The sequence below is a fragment of the Passer domesticus genome, chromosome 28, assembly GCF_036417665.1.
Source record: "Passer domesticus isolate bPasDom1 chromosome 28, bPasDom1.hap1, whole genome shotgun sequence".
Classification (NCBI taxonomy): Eukaryota; Metazoa; Chordata; class Aves; order Passeriformes; family Passeridae; genus Passer; species Passer domesticus.
Genome location: NC_087501.1, coordinates 4237797 through 4260963, shown reverse-complemented (window position 1 = coordinate 4260963; position 23167 = coordinate 4237797). Strand labels below are relative to the sequence as shown.

Here is a 23167-nt window from a genome sequence, read left to right as displayed (position 1 = left end):
GAAATTTGGCAGGAAGCAGCAGCTCCTCGCCGCACATTTCCCTGCCTGCAGGAGGATTTTTTTGCAGCGCTCAGCCCGGGAGGAAAACCTGGATGAAGCTGGGCTGAGCTGCCCCCCAGCACAGGCACCGCTAATCGAGGTAAACTCGGGGTTTGGGGGTTGATTGCCTCCAAAAATTCATTAATTTCAACATTTCTAAGCCTTTCTTTCTTCGCGGCTGAAAGTTTCATTTCCCTCCTTCCCTCCGAATGTGTTTTTCTCCTTCTCCCATCGTGGTAAAAGACGGCGGGGAGGGGAAATTGATGTTTTTCCCAATTCTTGTCCCCCGGGCTGGATTTGGCGGGGCTGCGATGCCGAAGAGTTTCGGTGTCACTTTTTAAAGAAGTCCTGGCCGAGCTGGAGATTTTATCCCTTTTCTGCTCCCAGCCATTCCTGACTGGAATAAAAGAGGAGTTGGGAGTTCAGGCAGTGCCCGAGCTGGGATTTTGGTAAAATATCCCGAATTTCGAGCAGAAAAGCCCGGTTGGTGCCATCAGCATTGGGTAAATCGGGGAGGATCTTGGAGTTCTCCTCTCTGGATAATTCCCGTTTTTTCAGAGGGAAAACTCAGGGGCAGATGTTTGGCAGAAGGTGCAAAATATGTCCTTAATTAAGGATTTTTTTTTTCCTGCTGTCACTGCTGGGGATTCTCTGAGCCTACCAGCAGCTCCTTGAAAAGTGTTTTATGCTGGTGAAATTTGGGATTCCTTCGGGATATCCACCTGGAAAGCTGCCCCGGAGAAACGTGGGATGTTCAACCCGACCCGGGCTGAGCTCACCAATCACTGTGATTAATATTTCCTCCCCGATGAGTTTTTGTCGTTAATTAAACAGCTGTGGATAAAAGATCTAAGCCCAGATAATTCAGAATATTAGAGAAGAAGATCCAAGTTTGGATAATTGGGAGTGCAGCAGGGAAATAATCCATCATCCCCACAATCAGCTCCTAAAGGTGACAGAGCAGTGCTCCCAGTTTTTCCTGGATACAGCCAGAAAATCAGGGATTTACGGCTCCTCCTTCCCATTTTCTCTGCATTGAGCCACCCACGGTGGTGGAATTTCCTCGGCTGGGGAGTGGGGAGCAGTTAAAATAATAATAAATGGAATAAAAGCGTGGATTACTGGGATATCCGAGAGCTCAGGGAGGAATCACACCTCGGAGCGAGGGCTGGCTGCTCCGGGAGGGAATTCCGATAATCCCCGGGGGCAGCAGGATGTTGGGAAACATCCCCGAAAAAGCCTCGTTAAAGGAAATTCAACCCTTAAATCGGGCCCTGCCGAGGCTCAGAGTCCCTCTCCGGTCCAAGCCAGCAGGAGCTTTGGGGGTGCAGAAAGGAGGATTTTAGGGGGAAAACGTCGGGGAAGTTTCAGAGTTGGGTGATGGAGCCCAGGAAAGGCTGCGGGGATTGAATGGAAATTCCAGTGGGAATTCCGTGTGCTGTGCTGGAACCTCATCCTGCTACAGGCTGAGACCCTAAAACGGAGCCGGTAACGAGCTCTGGGGTTTATATCCATCATTCGGCTCCCAAATTCATTGCCTTCACTGTCCCTGTGCTCCATTCTGCTTTCCTCTCCGCTCCCTCATTTATATTCATTTTTCCCTTTTATTCCTTCCCCTCCTGAGCATTCCTGGTGAGGTTTGAAACCAGAGCTCCCAGTTCTGGGCACTGGGATCATCCCCAGACGTTACCAGGGCCGGGATTAAACGCACAAGTCATTATTTCTTGTTTGGACTTTGATGTTTATTAGTTGTTATTTATATTAGATTTACTTAGATGTTTATTAGTTGTTATTTATATTATATTTACTAGTTCTTTTTATATTTACTTTGATGTTTATTAGATCTTATTTATATTATATTTAGTTAGATGTTTATTTAGTTCTTATTTATGTTACTGTCTCACCAACTGTGAGTTTTGCAGCACTTCACTCTAACAAACTAAAAAACAGAGCCCTATTTCTCTCTCTCTGCAAGGCTTGTTAAGGATAAATTGTCTAATTAAGAAATGACGCTTAAATAATTTTTACTTTTAACTTAATAACTGAGCACTTGTGGCCTGCAGTGTGGGCTTTTTTATCCATTTACACAATACCACTTAAACTCGTGAAGAAGGACCAGCCCCTGCTCTAAAACCTCTATCTTGCTTTATATTTATATTTATATTTATATTTATATTTATATTTATATTTATATTTATATTTATATTTATATTTATATTTATATTTATATTGTATTATATATAAATATATAAACACATATTTGTTTATATTTATTTTTTTATATATAATAGAATATATTACTATATCCTAAAACTTTAAACTCTACGTTTCCCACCCTGTGATGTCACACACTTCCATCCAAACTCCACACCCACACTCCCAGTGCTGTCACTCAATTTTGGAAGCCTTCCCCACGGCCCCAGGTCAGTGCAGAGTTCTCTTGGGGGTCAGTGCCTGTCAGACAGACAGACAGAGCCCTTTTTTGGACACTCTCAGGACCCTTTTTTTACATTTTCAGGCCCTTTTTTGGCACTCTCAGGGGCCTTTTTTGACACCTTCAAGGCCCTTTTTTGACACTTTCTGAGCCCATTTTTGGACACTCTCAGGGCCGTTTTTTGACACTCTCAGAGCCCTTTATTTGACACTTTCAGGGCCCTTTTTTGGCACTCTCAGAGCCTTTTTTGACACCTTCAGGGCCCTTTTCAGTCACTTTCTGAGCCCTTTTTTTGACATTTTCTGTCCCACGTTTCCCATTCCCCTCCGCAGAAACGCCCTCGGAGGAGGAAAAGTTCCACTCCTAATCCAGGCTGGAAATTTGTTATTCCAAGGGGGATTTCCCAGCCATAACAAGGGCCTGGTTTGGAGCCCGGCTGTCCCGCTGCTGGATCAGGGAGATTAATTAAAACAGCATCACCCCGAGGTGAGGAGTGATCCCCTCCTCCTTGGGGGTTCCAGATCCACCTGGAAATCCTCTCCATGGAAATTTGGGATGCTCAGCCCCGAGCCAGGCTGAGCTCTGCTCCTGCAGCTCAGGATCCTTCTCTGGGGTTGATTTCCCCCTTCAGATGAATTTTTGGTGTTTGATTGAAGCGTTTTTTGCTGTGTGGAGATAAAAAAAATATAAAGATCAAATGATCAGGAGAGCTTAGAACATTACAGAGATCCTGGTTTGGAAATCTGGGAATGTAGCAGGAAGACTTTTCCTCATCTCTTATCAGGAGAAATGTATCACTATAAAGAGATATGTATCTCCATATTTATCTATATAAACATGTATTTATAAGAAAATATTTATGAGGATCTGTTGATGTTTATAAAGATAAATGCCCTAAAATTTGCAGGGACATGGGAATTTTTCCAGGGATCAGCACCTGGATTGGGATTTCCTGCCAGTGGTTGGTGCCTCTGATCCTTCCAGGGACCTTTGTGGCTCAGGATTTTAGTGGGAACGGGGAGGGATTTAATCCATGGGGATTTAACCCTTGGAGAGCCCCTGCCATGGCAGGGCAGAGACTCTCGGAGCGCTGGGAGAAGGTGTCCAAAATCTCACCCCGGGGAATGGCAGGACTTTATTCCCTGTAACAATTCTGGAGAGGCTCCAGTGGAGAAGAGGCTGGAGAACTCCTCCCTCCTCCCGTGGCATCTGGGGTGATGGGGAGTGGAATTGGGAATGCAAGGATTCCCGGGATTCCCCAGTTTCCTGTTCCTAGCCCTAGGAATGCACCTGGGGCAATGGAGCTGGAATTGGGAATGCAGGGATTCCCAGGATTCCCGGATTCCTGTTCCCAACCCAAGGAATGTACCTGGGGCAATGGAGCTGGAATTGGGAATGCAGGGATTCCCAGGATTCCCGGATTCCTGTTCCCAACCCAAGGAATGTACCTGGGGCAATGGAGCTGGAATTGGGAATGCAGGGATTCCCAGGATTCCCAGATTCCTGTTCCCAACCCAAGGAATGTACCTGGGGTGATGGAGAGTAAAATTTGGAATGCAGGATTCCATTCCTGTTCCAAGGGAAATCCTGTTCCCAGCCCGAGGAATGCACCTGGGGTGATGGAACTGGAATTGGGGATGCAGGGATTCCCAGGATTCCCGGGATTCCCAGGATTCCTGTTCCCACCCTGAGGAATGTACCTGGGGCAATGGAGAGTGGAATTGGGATGCAGGGATTCCCAGGATTCCTGTTCCAAGGGAAATCCTGTTCCCAGCCTGAGGAATGCACCTGGGGCAATGGAACATTGAATTGGGAATGCAGGGATTCCCGGGATTCGCGTGGAACTGGGAATGCAGGGATTGCTGGGATTCTATTCCCACCCCGAGGAACGCACCTGGGGCGATGGAGAGTGGAATTGGGATTCAGGGATTCCCAGGATTCCCGGGATTCCCAGTTCCGAGCGGCTGAACACCAACGGTTCAGAGCTCCAGGGACAATCGGGACAATTGTCCCTGCTCCCGAGGGATGTGGAGCACGAAGGGCTCCCATGGGCATTCCAGACTTTCCTTTTGTTGTCTGGAGGAGCTCGGGAGCCGGGAAGTGTCTGGTCCTGGGGTTTGTCTGAGCTCATCCATGCTTGGGGTGACTGGATGGGATTCAAAAGGGGAATTTTGGCTGGATTTGGCTCGGGAGATGAGCGGGCTCTGTTACACCTGCAAAAGGAAAAACTCAGGATTAGGAGCTTTGGGAGGTCCAGGAAAAGGAGGGAGAAGGATTTTAGATGGGCAGAGAGTGCCAGGACAAGAGGCAAAGGTTTTAAACTGCCAGAGGACAGGGATAGTTGGGATATTGGGAAGGAATTCCTCCCTGGGAGGGGGTGGGAATGGCTGGGATGGAATTCCCAGAGGAGCTGGGGCTGCCCCTGGATCCCTGGAAGTGCCCAAGGATGGACACCCTGGGGCAGGGGGAGGTGTCCCTGCCATGGCAGGGCTGGCACAGGATGGGATTTCAGTCCCTTCCGACCCAAACCATCCCACGATTCCATAACAATTCCATATTTTTCCTCGCCATCCCGTGCCTCTGTTCCCTTCAAGACCCAGGGCTGGAGCCCTGGAAAGGGCTGAGTCAGCAGGCACCAGGATCATGCCTGGAAGCCTCACACTACACATTCCTGAGGGGATGGATCTCAGCTTCCAGCCTGGAATATGGCACAGAGAGCCAGGAGACCTGCAGCATTTCCTGCCTTCTCCACTGGCTCTGCTCGATGGGTTTTTAATGTTCTGTCTTGGATTCCTGTGAATGGAGAGACCAAATATTGCCCTGACGTCAGGAAGAAATCTGGAGGTCGTTAGAGGCCGTGAGGGGAGCAGTGAGCCCGAGAGGGAGGGAAAATCCAGCCCAAACCCAACCTCCTGCAAACTTCAGCCTGGATCTCTTCTCAGGGAGCTCAGCACGTGCAGCTCCCCCAGAATGGGGGGAGAACGTGTCCAAGCCTGGCTGCCAGCGGCACAGCTGTGGTTTTGCTGGAATATTTTCCATGTTAAGTTGTGTTCTTGTGGTTTCTGGTGGCCCCGCGACGTGTGGGTGCAGCTGGCTCTGCCTGGTGCTGCCCGTGCCCTTCAAATGTTGTTTTGAGTGAGGCTGTGGCTGAACCATCCCTAAAATGTCTTGGAGCTGAGGAGGGAGATTTCAGGGAAGAATAAATCCAGGATTTCTGTGGAGTGAATGAACTGCCGGGCAATTTTCTCTGTTATCAATTCTCTAAACCAGGCCTGGCCTGAAATCCCAGTGAAAAGGGTCTGATGCTGTGGATCAGAGCCATGGAAGGGTTTGGGTGGGAAGGGATTTTAAATCCCTTCACTCCCATCTCCTTCCACCCCCTCCACCATCCCTGGGTGCCCCAAGCCCCATCCAGCCTGGCCTTGGACACCTCCAGGGATGGGGCAAACCCAGCCTGAGCTCTGCCATGCCAGAATTCCCAGTTTTCCCTCCTGTCCCCTCGGGACAGACAAAAGCTGAGAGCCCATTTCAGTGCTGGAGCTTTCCCTGGATTCTTCTGAGTTCCTGAAGTTTCCCCCTTGGTCCTGGGCTGCTGTTTTTTGTGGGAATCCCAAATTGTGGCTGTGGAATCCCTCTGGATTCTGCTCTTCCTGGCTTAATCTGAGGGAATTGTCTTGAGCCCCTCAATGAAAGGGGCTGTGGGAGCAGGAGGGTTCATTTTGGGGGACGCAGACCCTGTGGAAGTTTTGTCTCCTGGTGTTTGGGATTGGAGGGAGCTCAGGCGCTGCTGCTGTCCCGGTTTTGTGCAGAATTCCCCCAGGATTTTTGCACGTGGAATGGGATTTCTGAGTGGTTTTCCAGTGCCTTCCCCTCGAGGAGCCCCTCCTGATCCCACAGCAAAGAAGGGACACGGTGCTGCTCCACCTGAGTGTCCTGAGCCATTTTTCCTAGGGATGGGTGGGGAATGTGTTCCTACAATCTTGTTGGAATTCCTTTTTCCCAGCCAGAATTCCCTCTGTAGAGCTTTATCCTCTCCCACCAGGATTTCTCCAGCTCTGTGAGTTTTCTCCTTTCCCTGTGGGTCCCCAAATTCCTGGGGAACAGCAGCAAACCCATTTTGGGCTCCGGGGCAGCCCGGCTCAGCAAGGCTTTGCCAGGAGGGCAAGTTCCACCTCCTGCATCTGCTCTAATCCCAATTAGCGTCTCCCAGGCTAATCTTGGTCCCAATTAAAGCGACCTGCAGCTCTGCCGTGACCTCGCCCTCGCTGCCAGCTGCTCCCGAGGTCTCGCAGGGCCGGATTCCTGGCAGGGCTCTGGGCTCTGGCAGGCTCGGCTCATTAACACCTCCGCAGGGCTGGGAGCCATCCCCGGCCCTCCTCCGCACGCTTTCCCCAAATTGTTGTGTCTTTTGGCTCCAGTCCTCCCTGAAACGGCTGCAGAGGTTGGGTTTGAGCAGGGGAAGGGCTCGAAGGGGAGCTCACAGCTTGGAGTATTCCCTGATCCCGAGGGACCCCGAAAGCGGGGCTGACACGGGCTCCTGTTTGCCTTGGCGCAGGGCGGGTTCTGGGCTCTTGGTTGAGCCTTTTCTCCTCTCAAATATTCGGGTTTAGTTGACACTGAGCTTTCTGGAGGCTCAGAAATAAACCAAAACTGAGCCAGAGGGGAATTTGTTCATGTTCTGGTCAAGATGCTGAAGTGCTGCCTTATCTCTGACAGCTGCAGGGTTTGACTGGGAGGTTGCTCCACTCTTTATCTGCCTTTTCCTTCCCAATTTCCCTCACGTGGCTGCAGGACCATCCAACTCTCAGAAATAGAAATACAAATATTTATAAACAGAGCTCTGCGTTCTCAGTGTGTGGGACAGTCCTGGGAAAGCTTTAACAGCCCTTTAGAAACCCAAATGATGACCCCTTAAAAACCCAAATAATGACCTTTTAGAAACCAAATTAATGGCCCTTTAGAAACCCAAATAACGACCTTTTAAAAACCCAGATAATGATCCTTTCTAAACCCAGCTCGGAGTCTGGGGCTAAATCACCCTCCTCAACTGAATTTTTCAGGAAAGCTTCTGCAGCCCAGTTTTGGTTTTGAGGAGGGTTTGCTGAGGGTTTGCAAATGCTGCTTCTGCAGCAGCGAGGAACAGCAGCCACTGGGGATGGAGCGATCAAACCAGATGTTTGGGGACAGAGCAGATCAGTACAGATGTTGTTTAGGGATGGAGCTGATCAATACAGATGTTGTCGAGGGATGGAACAGATCAAGACAGATGTTGTTTAGTGGTGGAGCAGATCAAACCAGATGTTCAAAAATGAACCTGAAGCCCAGATTTTCCTGCAGAGCTGGAGGCTCTGCCGGGGTGAAACTCCTCCCCTCTGGAGTTTGGACTGACAATTCCCACCTGTCCGTCCCTGCCGAGATCCAAGGGCATCCCTGGAATTTTTTCTCCATCCAGGAGCATCTCCCAGCCCCTGTTTGTCCCCTGGGCTGAACCCATCCCATACCCATTCAAACATCTCCAGAGGTTTGTTCAGAGCCCGGTGCTGCCAGGCTTGGGGTCAGGGCTGATGGCTGGGACCAGTCCAGGTACGGGAGCTCCTGGATCTGGGATCCTGGATCCCTCTGGATCTCCTGGATCTGGGATCCTGGATCACTCTGGAGCTCCTGGATCTGGGATCCTGGATCACTCTGGAGCTCCTAGATCACTCTGGAGCTCCTGGATCTGGGATCCTGGATCACTCTGGAGCTCCTGGATCCTTCTGGAGCTCCTGGATGCCTGTGGAGCTCCTGGACCTGGGATTCTGGATCCCTCTGGAGCTCCTGAATCCTGGATCACTCTGGATCTCCTGGATCTGGGCTCCTGGATCCTTCTGTAGCTCCTGGACCCAGGATTCTGGATCACTCTGGAGCTCCTGGATCCTTCTGGAGCTCCTGGATCCAGAATTCTAGACCCTTCTGGAGCTCCTGGATCCCTGGGGAGCTCCTGGATCTGGATCCCTCTGATCCTGCCCTCCAGCTGCATTCCCTCTGGAAATTCCCCTCTCCTGGCTGCCGGAGGGAGCAGCAGCTGCATTTCCCTCCTGCCATCCCCTCCAGCCCTCCCCAAGCTGGCGCAGACCTGATTTTATTCCTCTCTCTCAGCCTCACCTCCCGACCCACAAAAAATTGGCTCCTGGAAACCCAATGTTTGTTTTCCAAGATTTTTTTCCCCCCCATTTTCCCGCCCCATCCTGGTTTGTGAGATCTGTTGTGAAACCTCCTCTCACTTTTCCTGTTTCCCCTCCAGTCCTGAGCTTTAATCCCCGTGCTCCTGTTTCATTCTCCCTTCCTTAGGAAAATCCATTTCACTCCAGCAGGAATCTCCTGAGCCCCATCCCTGTTTAACCCACAGGGAAACTGAGGCACAGCCCTGGAAACGACCTGGAATTCTGATCCATGTCCTCCTCAGCTTTAAAGGCTGTTCATGGGTTTTGTATCTTTATGTGAGGATGTGATTTTTTTGGGATTATTTTTTTTTAGGGATAGACCCGATTTAGTTGAAATTTCGGAGAATTTTAGTTCCTAGACATCTCCTTTGGAGCCAAATCCTCCCCCTTTCTCATCTCCCCCGGTGGCTGCCAGGAAATAACAGAGCTCTGAAGGCCTGGGGAGGATTTTCCCACTGAGCTCTGGCATTTCTTCCCTCGGAAATGATGGAATCCTCACCCCCACGTGTCCTCCTTGACCACTCCATGTGCCTGGCAGTGGGTGGGAAGCAGGAAAAGGACAGGATTTCACAGGATTCAGCTCCTGGATGAAATTCCTCCCATGAGTCACGAGAAGTTGTCCGTTCCTACCTTAAATTGTGCTCGTGGAGCACTTGGATGCCAATAAATCCCCATCCAGACTTACAACCAAAACCTGGAGGTGTTTTCCACTACTCCAAGGTCATCCAAGGCTTCTGCCAAGTGTCTGGTGATGTTTTGAGTTTCTACAGATGGAACCAGACGTGCAGGAACAGAAATAAATCCTTTATCCCACTGGGAGCGCAGAGTTTGGGATAAATCCCTCACTGCTGCTGAGATTTCCTCACCCTCCTGGTTTTCCACTGCTCATGATGGGTTTGGATTCTTGATGGGGAGAAAAAAAGGGTTCAGCTCTGTCCCGGCAGGATTTGGGTGAAGTTTTCTTGCTGGATTTCTGGAGGAAAACAGGAAAATCATTTGCTACACCTCCCAACTTAGAGAATTTTACCTGGGGAAAATGTATTTTTGGGGTGAAATTATGTGGCAAGTTGATCTAAACTTATAAATGGAGGAGGTTTCAGTTTGTTCGTCCGCCCCACAAGAAATAATTGACCCGACTTTGGTTTTCACAGGGAGTGTTGGAGGTAATCCAAATTTCCAAGACAATAATAGAAGTCATAACTAATCATATAAATAATAAATATGATAATGAATAAATAAAATAAAATAATAAAGTATAAGCAATACAATAAATACTAACATATTGAAATAAATAATAATGGAATAATAGAATATATATACTAATATTAAAAATATCAATTTTGTATCTTTACAAACTTTAATTAAAATCTGATTTTCTTCCAGGACAGCCCTGCCCTGCCTGGCTCGGAGGACTGTGATCACTGACAATGGGAAGACCCCGGGTTTTCCCCTCCCAGCAGTGCCTGCTGCTGCTGCTGCTGGCCGAGCTGGGCTGTGCCCAGTACGAGCACTGGCCGTACCCGCCCGGCTACCCCGAGCCAGCCCCCGAGGTGTTCCAGCCCCCGCCGCGAGCCCCCAACGTGCCCAAAATCCAGCTGAGGCTGGCGGGGCAGAAGAGGAAGCACAACGAGGGCAGGGTGGAGGTGTTCTACAGCGGCGAGTGGGGCACCGTGTGCGACGACGACTTCTCCATCCATGCCGCCCACGTGGTGTGCCGGGAGCTGGGCTACGTGGAGGCCGTGTCCTGGCTGCCCAGCTCCAAGTACGGCAAAGGAGAAGGTGAGGAGGTCTTGGAGCAGGGAAAGGGTCTTTCCATCTTCTAATAAGCCCTAATTTCAGTTTAATTAGTGGTGTTGGGGTGTTTCTCTCTCATGCCGGGAGCTGGGCTACCTGGAGGCCGTGTCCTGGCTGCCCAGCTCCAAGTACAGAAAAAGAAGGTGAGGAGATCTTGGAGCAGGGAGAGGGTCTTTCCATCTTCTAATAATCCCTGATTTCAGTTAATTGGAGGTGTCGGGGTGTTTCTCTCTCATGCCAGGAGCTGGGCTACCTGGAGGCCGTGTCCTGGCTGCCCAGCTCCAAGTACGGCAAAGGAGAAGGTGAGGAGGTCTTGGAGCAGTGTGGGGACTGTTTCAATCTCCCAACAATTCCTGATTTCAGTCTCACTGATGGGTTTTGGGTGTTTCTCGTGCTGGGCTACGTGGAGACCGTGTCCTGGCTGCCCAACCCCAGGTACGGGATAGGAGATGATGAGGAGATCTTGGAGCAGGGAGAGGGTCTTTCCATCTCCCCGTAATCCCTGATTTCAGTTTAATTGGTGGTGCTGGGGTGTTTCTCTCTCATGCTGGCAGCTACATGGAGGCCGTGTCCTGGCTGCCCTCCCTGGAGGAGAAAAAAGGGTCTTTCCATCTTCTAATAATCCCTGATTTAAGTTAATTAGTGGTGTTGGGGTGCTTCTCATGCCAGGAGCTGGGCTACCTGGAGGCCGTGTCCTGGCTGTCCAGCTCCAAGTACAGGAAAGGAGAAGGTGAGGAGGTCTTGGAGCAGTGTGGGGAATGTTTTCATCTCCAAACAATTCCTGATTTCAGTCTCACTGATGGTTTTTGGGTGTTTCTCGTGCTGGGCTACGTGGAGGCCGTGTCCTGGCTGCCCAGCTCCAAGTACGGCAAAGGAGAAGGTGAGGTGATCTTGGAGCAGGGAGAGAGTCTTTCCATCTCTCCATAATCCCAGATTCCAGTCTCATTGATGGTTTTGATGGTTTCTCGTGCTGAGCTCTGTGAGATTAAAAAGATGCTAAAGCATTGGAAAGCATCCAAAGGATGGACATAGGATGGAGAAGGTTCTGGAGCAGCTGAAGGAGCTTTGGGATCCCAGGGCATTGGGAGGGCCTTTCCCTCTCCCAATAATCCCTGATTTCAGTCTCATTGGTGGTGCTGGGGTGTTTGTTTCTCTCTCGTGCTGGGAGCTATGTGGAGGCCGTGTCCTGGCTGCCCAGCTCGAAGTAGAAGGTGAGATCTTCAAAAAAGAGAGAGGGTCTTTCCATCTCCCAATAATCCCTGATTTTTGGTGTTGATCATCAATGATCAGTCTCATTGATAATTTTCAGTGTTGATTTCTCGTGCTGTGCTCTGTGAGGTAAAAAAGGTGTTAAAGCGTTGGAAAGTATCCAAAGGATGGACATGGGGATGGGGAAGGATCTGGAGCAGCTGGAGGACCTTGGTTTTGGATCCCAGAGCTTCTCCAGTTTGCCATAATCTCTGATTTCAGTTTAATTAATAGTTTTGAATGTTCCTTTCTCATGCTGTGCCCTGTGTGTTAAAAAATGAGTGAAATTATTGGAAAGTATCCAAAGGATTCACAGGGAGGGGGAAGGGCCTGGAGCAGCTGAGGGACCTTGGATTGGGATCCCAGGGCACTGGGGGAGTCTCTCCAGCTCCCAGGAATCCCTGATTTCAGTTTAATTGATGAGCTGGGGGTGTTTCATGCTGTGTTGAGTGGATTTGGGATCTGAGAGGTAAAAAAATGTGTGAAATTATTGGAAATCATCCAAAGGATGGACACAGGGATGGGGAAGGGCCTGGAGCAGCTGAGGGACCTTGGAAAAGAGGAAACTGAGAGGGAATTTTTGGGATCTGCTCCTGCCCAGGGACAGCTCTGATTGTTCCCTGGACAGGATCCAGCCAAAGCTGGAGGTGTGCTGAGGGAATTTAGGTTGGATTTTAGGGAAAAGTTCTGTGTCATGGTCTGGTCTGTGCCTCCAAAGGGGTCTGAACATTTCATATCCTATGGGAATGATTGTATGGGAATAGCAACTATTGGGTTATATGGGAATAACAACTATTGGGTTATATGGGAATAACTATTGGGTTATATGGGAATAACAATTACTGGGTTAAAAGGAAATAACAACTATTGGATTATATGGGAATAACATTTGGGTTATATGGGAATAACATCTATTGGGTTATATGGGAATAAAAATTATTGGATTATAGGGGAATAACAATTGTTGGGTTAAATGGGAATAACAGTTATTGGGTTAAATGGGAATAAAAATTATTGGATTATACGGGAATAACAACTATTGGGTTAAATGGGAATAACAATTATATGGGAATATCCATTTTGGGTGCCTTCAGGCTCCTCCAGATGGGGAAAAGTTGTTCAGCCTCATCCCAGATTTTATCCAATGGAATCATGGAATGGTTTGGGATGGAAAGGAGCTGAAAATCATCCAATTCCCCCTCTCCCACTGTCCCAGGCTGCTCCAGCCTGGCTTTGGGCTCTTCCAGGGATCCAGGCGCAGCCAGAGCTTCTCTGGGAATTCCATCCCAGCCCCTCCTCACCCTCCCAGGGAGGAATTTCTTCCCAAAATCCCACCTAAATTTCCCCTCTTTCACCTTAAAGCCACTCCCCTTGTCCTGGGGATGCATTTTCCGCCCTCTGAATTTACACCTGGTGGAAGTGTGGAAAATCCCACCTGAATCCCAAACATCTGCCGGGCAAACCCTTGGAAAGGGGAATATTTGTGTGTGACAGCCGGGAATTCCTGAGATCACCAAATCTGAGAGGGAAAGCTCTGAAATAATCCAGGAATAACAACAGATCTGTGTAATAAGGGACACCCCAAGGGATTTATTGGGATTTATTGGGATTTATTGGGATTCATTGGGATTGAATCCTGTCCTGCTGAGGGTTTTCCTGCCCTCCTGGAGCCTGGTGGATCCTGCAGGGATAAATTCCAGCCGGGAGGGCCGAAGGTGCTGTCTGGGTGGATTTGAGCAGGGTTTGAGTGCTCACACCAATAAATGTCCCGTAAAAGAGCGAGCGGGGCCCGAGGGAAATGGCAAAGCTGGAATGTGCTCCCGGAGTTGTGGACTTTGGCTGCGGAGGCAGAGCAGGAGATTTCCAAGCGAGGAAGAGGCCGTGACAGCGGAAAACAAACCGGGCTGGCCACGGGGTCACGGGAGGGAGAATTCCCAGGGAAATCCCAAATCCGGGGCTGGGGCGCTCCTCCCACTCTGGGTCTCTGCGGAACCTGGTTTTTGCATTAGTTTATTGCTTTAATAGTTTGAATAAATATAAATATATTAATTTAATATAGATTTATTATATTATAATGAAAGCATAATTATAATTAGTTATATTGTTAATTTATTTTATTATATTGTTAATTTAAAATCTATTATATTATTATATTACTACATTATTATATTATTATATATTATATTATATTATATTATATTATAATATATTATATTATATTATATTATATTATATTATATTATATTATATTATATTATATTAACATATTATATATTACATATATAATGCAATATATTACATATATAATGCAATATATTACATATATAATATAATATGTATCATATTATAAATAATTTAATATATTAATTTAATTTAATATAGAATAAATTAATATGAATTTCATATTTTAAACATATGTCTTTATTATTAGTGATTATCAATATTTTGTTACCATATCAGTAATTTAATTACTAAAACACATAATGTTAATAACATATAATAATAATTTAATTAATAGAATATAAGATGAATATTGGCTTAATATTTTAAATAAATAGATTTTAAATAAATAGATTTCTTCACTATTTAATGAATATATAATTATGTCAATAAAACACAATTATATATAATTGAATAAATCTATTAATTTAATGTTTTAACATTTAAAATAAATATTTAATTTCATTTTGAGTTCCTTTAATTAACATTTAAATAATTTCTTTAATAGTTTAACAATTTAAATAGAATTAATTTATTTAATATTTTAAAATATTAGAGCTATAGATAATATCTATTTTTTGTATAATATATATGCCTGTGAAAACACACCCAGAAAAAATGGGAATTCCCGGGTGGAACCTGGAGGTGGAATTTCCATTTTCCAAGAACCCCCAAACACCAATGATGACTTGAGAAAGAGATTTAAAACCTCATTTTAAGGTGTTTAAGCAATCCCAGATGTAATGAGGATTTGATAAATCAGGAATGATTTGAGGGTGATTGGAGAGCAGGGCCTAATCAATAAAATTGGGGCACGGAGGGATTTTAATCGGAATTTCCATCACTGATCCCTGGGGCAGCACAGGCTGGAGGTGGATCTTTATTCCCAAATGGATAAAAGACAGGAAAATCCCTGGGCCAGAGCTTTTCCCAATCCATCAGTCCTTGAGGTGCTGCATTATTTTCACACCAAGGTTTCACACCTTGATTTCCACACTGAGAATGAGACCCAGCACTTCCCTGGAATCCAGACTCAGGGAATCCAGCCCAGATCCCTCCTCTTGGAATCTCAGCTGGGGTTCTTCCCATTCCAGGGAAAATTTGGGTGGCAACCTGCACTGCTTGAGGTCCTGCTTTATTCACCTTGCTTGTCACACCTTGGTTTTTCACACTGAGGATTTTCATCACTGATCCCTGTGATGGATCTGATCACTGTGCTGGGGCAGCACAGGCTGGAGGTGGATCTTTACTCCCAAATGGATAAAGGATGGGAAAATCTGTGGCCCAGAGCTTCTCCCAATCCATCAGTCCTTGAGGTGCTGCTTCATTTTCACACCAAGGTTTCACACCTTGATTTTCACACTGAGAGTGAGACCCAGCACTTCCCTGGAATCCAGATTCAGGGATTCCAGCCCAGGTCCCTCCTCTTGGAATCTCAGTTTTGTTTTCCTCCTTTTCCGGGGAAACTTTGGCTGGACAACCTGCACTGCTTGCAGTGTTGCTTTATTAATTTTTCATTTTCAACCTTGATTTTTCCCACTGAGAATTTTCATCAGTATCCCTGGGGCAGCACAGGCTGGAGGTGGATCTTTATTCCCAAATGGATAAAAGACAGGAAAATCCCTGGGCCAGAGCTTTTCCCAATCCATCAGTCCTTGAGGTGCTGCCACTTCATTTTCACACCAAGATTTCACACCTTGATTTCCACACTGAGAATGAGACCCAGCACTTCCCTGGAATCCAGACTCAGGGATTCCAGCCCAGATCCCTCCTCTTGGAATCTCAGCTGGCGTTCTTCCCATTCCAGGGAAAATTTGGCTGGCAACCTGCTCTGCTTGAGTTCCTGCTTTATTCACCTTGATTTTCAAATCTTAATTTTCACACTTTGATGTTTCCCGCTGGGAATTTTCATCAGCCTGGACCAGCCCAGGCTGGAGGTGGATCTTTATTCCCAAATGGATAAAGGATGGGAAAATCTGTGGCCCAGAGCTTTTCCCAATCCATCAGTCCTTGAGGTGCTGCCACTTCATTTTCACACCAAAGTTTCACACCTTGATTTCCACACCGAGAGTGAGACCCAGCACTTCCCTGGCTTCCAGATCCAGGGAGTCTGGAAGGATTCAGGAACGCCTCCTCCTGGAATCTCAGCTGTTTTCCCCTTTTGCAGGGAAGATCTGGCTGGACAACGTGCACTGCACGGGCAAGGAGAGCAGCCTGGCCGCCTGCGGCTCCAACGGCTGGGGCGTCAGCGACTGCAAGCACAGCGAGGACGTGGGCGTGCTGTGCAGCGAGAAGAGGATCCCCGGCTTCAAGTTTGACAACTCCCTGATCAATCAAATTGAGGTAATCGGGGGAAAAATGATGATCCGGGGTGTGCTGGGAGAGGGATGGTTGGAGGTGATGGAAGTTGTTAATTTATCACAGGTTTATCCTGCATGTTTGTTCATATTACCAATTTATCCCATGTTTATCACATATTTATTCATATTATCAATTTATCCCATATTTATTCCCATTATCATCTTATCCCATATGTATTCACCTTACTAATTCATCCTACATTTATTCACATTATCAACTTATCCCATATTTATCCCACATTATTAATTTATCCCATATTTATCTCACCTATTTATTCACCTTATCAATTTATCCCATATTTATCCCACCAATTTATTCCCATAATCAATTTATCCCATATTTATTCACCGTATCAATTTATTTCATATTTATCCCATATTTATTCACCTTATCCATTTATCCCATATTTATCCCACCTATTTTATTCCCATTATCAATTTATCCCATATTTATTCACCTTATCAATTTATCCCATATATTATCCCACCTATTTTATTCCCATTATCAATTTACCCCATATTTATTCACCGTATCAATTTATCCCATATTTATCCCACCTATTTATTCACCTTATCCATTTATCCCATATTTATTCACCTTAATAATTTATCCCATATTTATCCCACATTATCTATTTATCCCACATTTATTCCCACTATGAATTTATCTCTTGTTTATCCCATATTTATTAACATGATCAATTTATCCCATATTTAGCCCATCTCCATATTAACCCCATGGGGTTAAAACAAACTCTTGGCTGCTCCTGGCTGGAGAGGCAAAATTCAGGTTCCAATTTCAGAAAGTCAGATAAGCAAGAAGAATTTGAAACTTTTTACTATAAATTATTCTGGTTCCCCAATCAATTTTTCAAAATTGAAACCTGATCTTTTGATGTTTCAAAGGATGAATTTAGAGACAAAATGTGCCCTTGATTAATCAAATGGAGGTAAATGGGGTAAAAATGCTGATCTGGAGCCTCCTGTGGACTGGGATGGCTGGGACTGACAGAAATTATCAATTTATCCCAAGTTTATCTCACTTTTCTTTCACATTTTCAGATAAATAATAAGAATTTGAAACAATCAGAGATTTTTAAAAATAATTTATATATATATATAATTTTTTATAAATTATTCCAGTTCCTAATCAATTTTTCAAAATTGAAACCTGTTCTGTTCATATTTCAAAGAATGAATTTAGAGAGACAAAATCTGTGTTGTGCTCACAGAACTTCCTGACTTTTTTGGTTCTAATGGACCAAAATCCTGAATTTTCTCTCCTCTTTTAATGCTGGGACCAGTTTGGAGCTCTCTGGGATAATGGGGGCAGCAGGAAGGGTTGGATTTGGTGTAGAATAATTCCTACAGCCAGGCTGGATTTATGGGGAAGATATAAAGATATTTTTGTGTACTTTGGATGAGCAATGATGGAGAAGCCACAATAAAAATATGGGAATATTTGTGGGAATGTGGGATTAGGGCTGGAAGTGAGGAAGTCGTGGGGAAGGTTCTGGGCTCTCCCTGGGGCAGACTGGGAGGCTGAGGGGGAGATGTGGGGCAAGGACAGAACCAAAGGGCTCGGAGCACATCCCAGTGGGATTTCTGCAGGATAAAGAAATGTGGGAATGCTGGGCTGGAAGGGAGCTGGCATGAGCTCTTCTGAGAGGAGAAAAGGGATTTTTTTTTTCCTTTAGTTCCTCAGCTTGGGGAGTTTGTGGTGCCTCAGGCACCTCCCTTTTCTTGGATTTTTGACTGTCTCAATTCCCTGGCTGCCCTTGGCCAAAATGTATGGAACAACCCCCTTGTAAGCGTTTCCAGAGCTCCTTCTGAGCATCCAGGCAAACCCAGGATGCGCTGCACATCCCAGGGGGGTTCCCAGGATGAATCCTTGGGTTTGTCCCTGAGCTGAAGCGGGGTGAGCAGGCAGGGAAGGGCTGCAGCTCCAGGATCCGAGGGATTCAGTTCCTCTGCTGGCCCTGACCTCGCTTCCCCTGCCCCGGGAGGGATCATCCCCGGCTGCTCCATCAATGGCTCCCTTGTGTCCCGGGGAATGAGGCGGGATCATGGAACACCAGCGGTGGCTTTGGCTCCTCTGAAGCCACAGAGAGTCCTCAAAACACCTGGAAGAAAATCTGCTTTAGTCTAGACAGAGGTCACCTCCCCCCGAGCTGCTCCAGGAATTAGTCACGGAAGCTTTGGAGGGCTCTGCCTTTCCATGAGCTCAGCACCGGGGCTGGATGAGCGGAACTCCTCAGATAATTGGGAATGAGCTCGGCTGCTGCTCTGGGGGTGCTGAAACTCCAGATGAACCATGAGACTGAAGTGATTCCTGGAGCAGAAGCCTGGATCCATCAGCAGGAGGAGGGATGGGAAAGGGAGAAGTGGATTTATTTTTAAGGAGCTGCTCTGAGTGGGGTGGAAGTGCTGCATTTCCTGGGCAGAGGCTCTTGCGCCCCTGCTCATCCCTGCCTGCCTCAAACTGACACAGAGAGCAGGTTAAAATCAGAAATCAGGGGGGAAACCTTCCCTGTGAGCATGGGGAGGGGCTGGAACGGAATTCCAGAGAACCTGTGTCTGCCCCAGGATCCTTGGAAGTGTCCAAAACCAGGTTGGAGCAACCTGGGAATTGTCCCTGCCCACGGCAGGGGTGGCACTGGATGATTTTGAGCTCCTTCCCCACTCAAATAATTCCAGAATTCTTTATCTCCCTGAAAAAAATTTAAGTTCTTCTCCCACCCAAACCATTCCAGGATTCTGTCTCTCCCGGAATGATTCTGAGCTCCTTTCCCTCCCAAACCATTCCAGGATTCTGTTTCTCCCTGAATTTCATGAACCTTCCCCCAGCACCAACGCTTCCATTCTGCACAACCCAGCTGATTTTTCCCCTCTCCCTATAAAATTAAGTCCCTGGAGCTGCAGGGCTCCTTCCCAGCTGCTTTCCCTGCAGCAGCACCAAGGCTGGAGGTGAGGAGCTGGGATGGTTGGGATGCCATCGGGGCAGCTCCTTGCAGTCACAACCGGCTGTCAAACGTTCCAGCTCCTTCCCCCTCTGAGTTTTGCCACTCTCATCTTTGCTTTATCTCCTCAGCAGCCAGTGGGACACAGCTGGAGCCAAAAACGAGGAGCAGGGTGACCCAGGGGGACACAAACCTGACCTAGGGGGACTCCAAAGCCTCCTGAGAAGGCGAGTTTGGAAGTTTCTGCCCTTCCCAACACGCCTGGGAGTTCTGCAGGTCATTCCTTGCATTCACCAGGGGAAACATCATCATTTGTGAGCTCCTGGGTTCCCGCTGGAGCCCGGAGCTTGTCCCAGTGATGGTTTCTCTTTGGAATGAGGGGTGAGGGGGCTGGAATTTCCTCTGAGCTCTGCTGTGGTCAGGACTCTCCATCAGCTTTTGCACTGACAGAGCAAAACCCACCAGCACAATCCCACCGGGACTCCCAGGGAAGAGATTAGTCAGTTTGTCCTTCAGCTGCTGTTCAGACCAGGCTTTACTAAAACCAGCCTGCCTGGAGGTGCTAAACCCAGCTTGGGTGTTGGATTCTGCATTCCCAGATGGATCTGACTGTGCACAGCCTATGGATAACAGCAGTGAGGGCCGATTTTGGTGCCTGTGACCCAAGGGAAAAGCTGGAGCTGGGCATGGGGAGCTTTAGTTGGATACTGGGAAATGTTTTTTCACCTTGAGGGTGGTTTTGGGCACTTCCAGGGATCCAGGGGCAGCCACAGCTCCTTTGGGAATTCCATCCCTGCCCCTCACCACCCTCAGAGCCGGGGATTCCTTCCCTACACCTCACCTAAATCTCCCTTTTCCAGTGGGAAGCCATTCCCTGCGTCCTGCCCCAAATCCCTCTCTGTGTTTCTGTAGCTCCTTCAGGCACTGAAGGCCACAACGAGGTCACCCCAAAACTTCTGAACCATCCCAATTCCCCCAGCTTTTCCTCATAATTTAGAAAGTCTTAAAGCCCCTTTGGTGCCAGTTCCCTGGGGCTGGGAAGTGCTGGGAGCAAGGAAAACCAGGGGTGGGAATCCACCGGTGACCCCACGGTGACAGGGCCCTGCCTGGGGACGTTTTGCCCAAATCTGGCCTGGCTGGCTCAGCTCTGCCCCCCAGGGAGCCCCCACTCCTTCAGGAGCAATTTGATAACCCTTGAGCTGAGCTTGTTTTCATTGGATGCCGGCACAGCTCCGCTTCCCAGTTTGGAAAAGCTGCAGATAAGCGGGATAGGATGAAATTTTCCATGGCCAGAAGTCACTCTGCCATTCCATAGGGATGTGCTCAGACAGATCCTTTCCCATCACAGCTCGTGTCTGGAGGCTTATGTCACACCTCTTCCCATCCCTGGGCTCCTCCATCCTTTTCCTGCTGGGAAGGGGCAGTGCTTGACCTCTGGGAGCTGGGAAAATTTATTGCCAAGACACAACAAGGTCAGGAACACAGAATTAATTACATTAAAGCTGTGCAAAAGTCCTCCAAGCTCATTCAGCCCAACCTCTGACCAGTCAGCACCTTCTCACCCAGACCATCCCGCTCTGTCCTTAGGAGAAGTTCAATATTTGAACAGAAAAATGATCTTTAAAGGCCTTTCCAACCCAAACCCTGCAGTGTTTTGGGGGAGGTTGAATGGTGGGAGAGTTGTGATAAGGAGGAGGGAGACAGGCAGGAAGGGGTTAATCCTTCTGGCAACACCAGAATTCCAACCCTCCCTCGTTAAAATTCCTTTTTTGCTGTTTTCCACTTCCACTGCAGATTTTAGAGGATTTCTTGGAGGGTGATGGAGCTGGAGAGCCTTTGCTGGGTGTCAGGAGCTCTGAAATCCAAATTCCCTGTGTGTTCCCCGGGCTGGGAACGCCATCCCTGCTTTTCCAACAGTGCCTGCAGTCACTCCATGTTATCCCACCTCATTCCAGACCCACCTGCAGCTGCTTGCCTGGCTTTTCCAGCCATTTCAAGCCCACACTGACTGTGACTACCTGAATACATTCCTTAAATCAATGCACCAGAGGGATTTTATTTAATGCACGCCCCAAAACATCCTGAACAAAATATTTGCTGTCCACCTCCTTCCTCTGCGTGTGCCCACACAGCCTTCAAATAGGCCAGGCTCTAAATATATCAAATTTCTCCAGCTCCCAAATAGCTCTGGTACCTGAGGCCAGCCCAGGGCCTTGGCCAGACGTGGCCAGACAGGTCTGGCTGCTATTTCTGGCCTTCATTTCCCCTCTGGGTACTTGTGAGGCAGAAAAATCTCCCTTCAAAGCCCAGTGGCTCAAAGGCTTTGGTTGTGCTGGGTTAAAAGGGGGTTCAGCCACGGCTGGAAGTGTCCAAGGCTCGGCTGGACGGCGTTTGGAGCGGCCTGGAATGGTGGAAGGTGTCCCAAGGGTGGGATGAGCTGGGGTTGAGGTCCCTTCCATCACAAACCATTCCATTATTCTGGTTAATTCCAGATTTTTAAGGAGTGGGAAAAGGCTCTGCCGGGTCCTGCTCAGGGAATTTCAGTCAAATCGGGCTCTGTGTGAGGCCAAACTGAGCTGGGGGTGCAGGGAGGGAAAGGGGAGAAGTTTCTGCCTTGTCCCCATGTAGATCTCCCCCTTTTCCAGCTTTTGGCCACAAAAATCCATGGAATCTCTGTCCCCGCTGTGGGGATTTGTCACACAGGTCACCCCCACGCCGTCTGTGTCTCCTGCAGCCCTCAGTGTTTAATTAGAAAAGTTTTATTTGCCTGTTTGTTGTGACAACAGGGTTTGAGTTTCCCTTTGCTGTAAAAGTTTAATCCTCCAAGCCAAAGCCCAACTGCAGCAAAATTCTGCTGCTTTCTGGGAGGGTCTTCAGCATCTCCTCACCTCAGGAAAATGTTAATTAACCTGATTTTGGGGCACTCCACCAGGTTTTAGTGCTGTGAATTCAGAGTGAGTGTGATCATTTGCCTCAGTGGCTCCTTTGTGGCAGGTCAGGCTGCTGGAATCAGGGAATCGTGGAAGGGTTTGGGTTGGAAAGGCCTTTAAAGATCATTTTTCTGTTCAAATATTGAACTTCTCCTAAGGACAGAGCGGGATGGTCTGGGTGAGAAGGTGCTGATTGGTCAGAGGTTGGGCTTAATGAGCTTGGAGGACTTTTGCACAGCTTTAATGTAATTAATTCTGTGTTCCTGACCTTGTTGTGTCTTGGCAATAAATTTTCCCAGCTCTCAGTGCCTGATCCAAACACTTTAATGCAGCTCAGCAGGAAGGACACCGGGGATGACAAAACTTTGCCCATCAGGAACTCCCCAGCCCTGGGCTGCCAGGACAGAGCCGTGTCCTCCCTAGGCTGAGCCTGTCCTAAGCTGAGCCTGCCCTAGGCTGAGCCTGCCCTAGGCTGAGCCTGCCCTAAGCTGAGCCTGCCCTAGGCTGAGCCTGTCCTAAGCTGAGCCTGCCCTAAGCTGAGCCTGCCCTAAGCTGAGCCTGCCCTAGGCTGAGCCTGCCCTAAAATGAGCCTGCCCTAGGCTGAGCCTGCCCTAGGCTGAGCCTGCCCTAAACTGAGCCTGCCCTAGGCTGAGCCTGCCCTAAACTGAGCTTGCCCTAGGCTGAGCCTGTCCTAAGCTGAGCCTGCCCTAAGCTGAGCCTGCCCTAGGCTGAGCCTGCCCTAAGCTGAGCCTGCCCTGTCCAAAGCCTCTCCAGGCCCCCTACTCCTGCTCTGCCCCCTCCCTGGTGTCCCCCTCCTTTCCCAGGGCTGTCCCCTCGCTCTGCCCAGGCTCCCCGGAGCCTTTCCCAGCTCAGCCAGGCTTTTGTCAGCCCAAACCTGTGCTAGGTTTGCTCCTGGCCCCTAAGCCTGGCTCAAACTCTGCTCCCTCAGGCTTTTGTGCAGCCCCAGCCCAGCTCCTGT

At 48.1% G+C, this 23167-nt stretch overlaps 1 protein-coding gene across 2 annotated transcripts in view; it reads left to right on the top strand.

The window, feature by feature from the left end:
* LOXL2 (lysyl oxidase like 2) overlaps positions 1-23167 on the top strand; it is a 59980-nt gene continuing 36813 nt past the window's right edge. For both annotated transcript variants that reach the window (XM_064400230.1, XM_064400232.1), the window contains exons 1-3: positions 1-139; positions 10060-10455; positions 16106-16281. In XM_064400230.1, coding sequence (XP_064256300.1) covers positions 10104-10455; positions 16106-16281 — 528 coding nt within the window. In that variant the 5' untranslated portion in view covers positions 1-139; positions 10060-10103. The remainder of the gene's footprint in view (positions 140-10059; positions 10456-16105; positions 16282-23167) is intronic.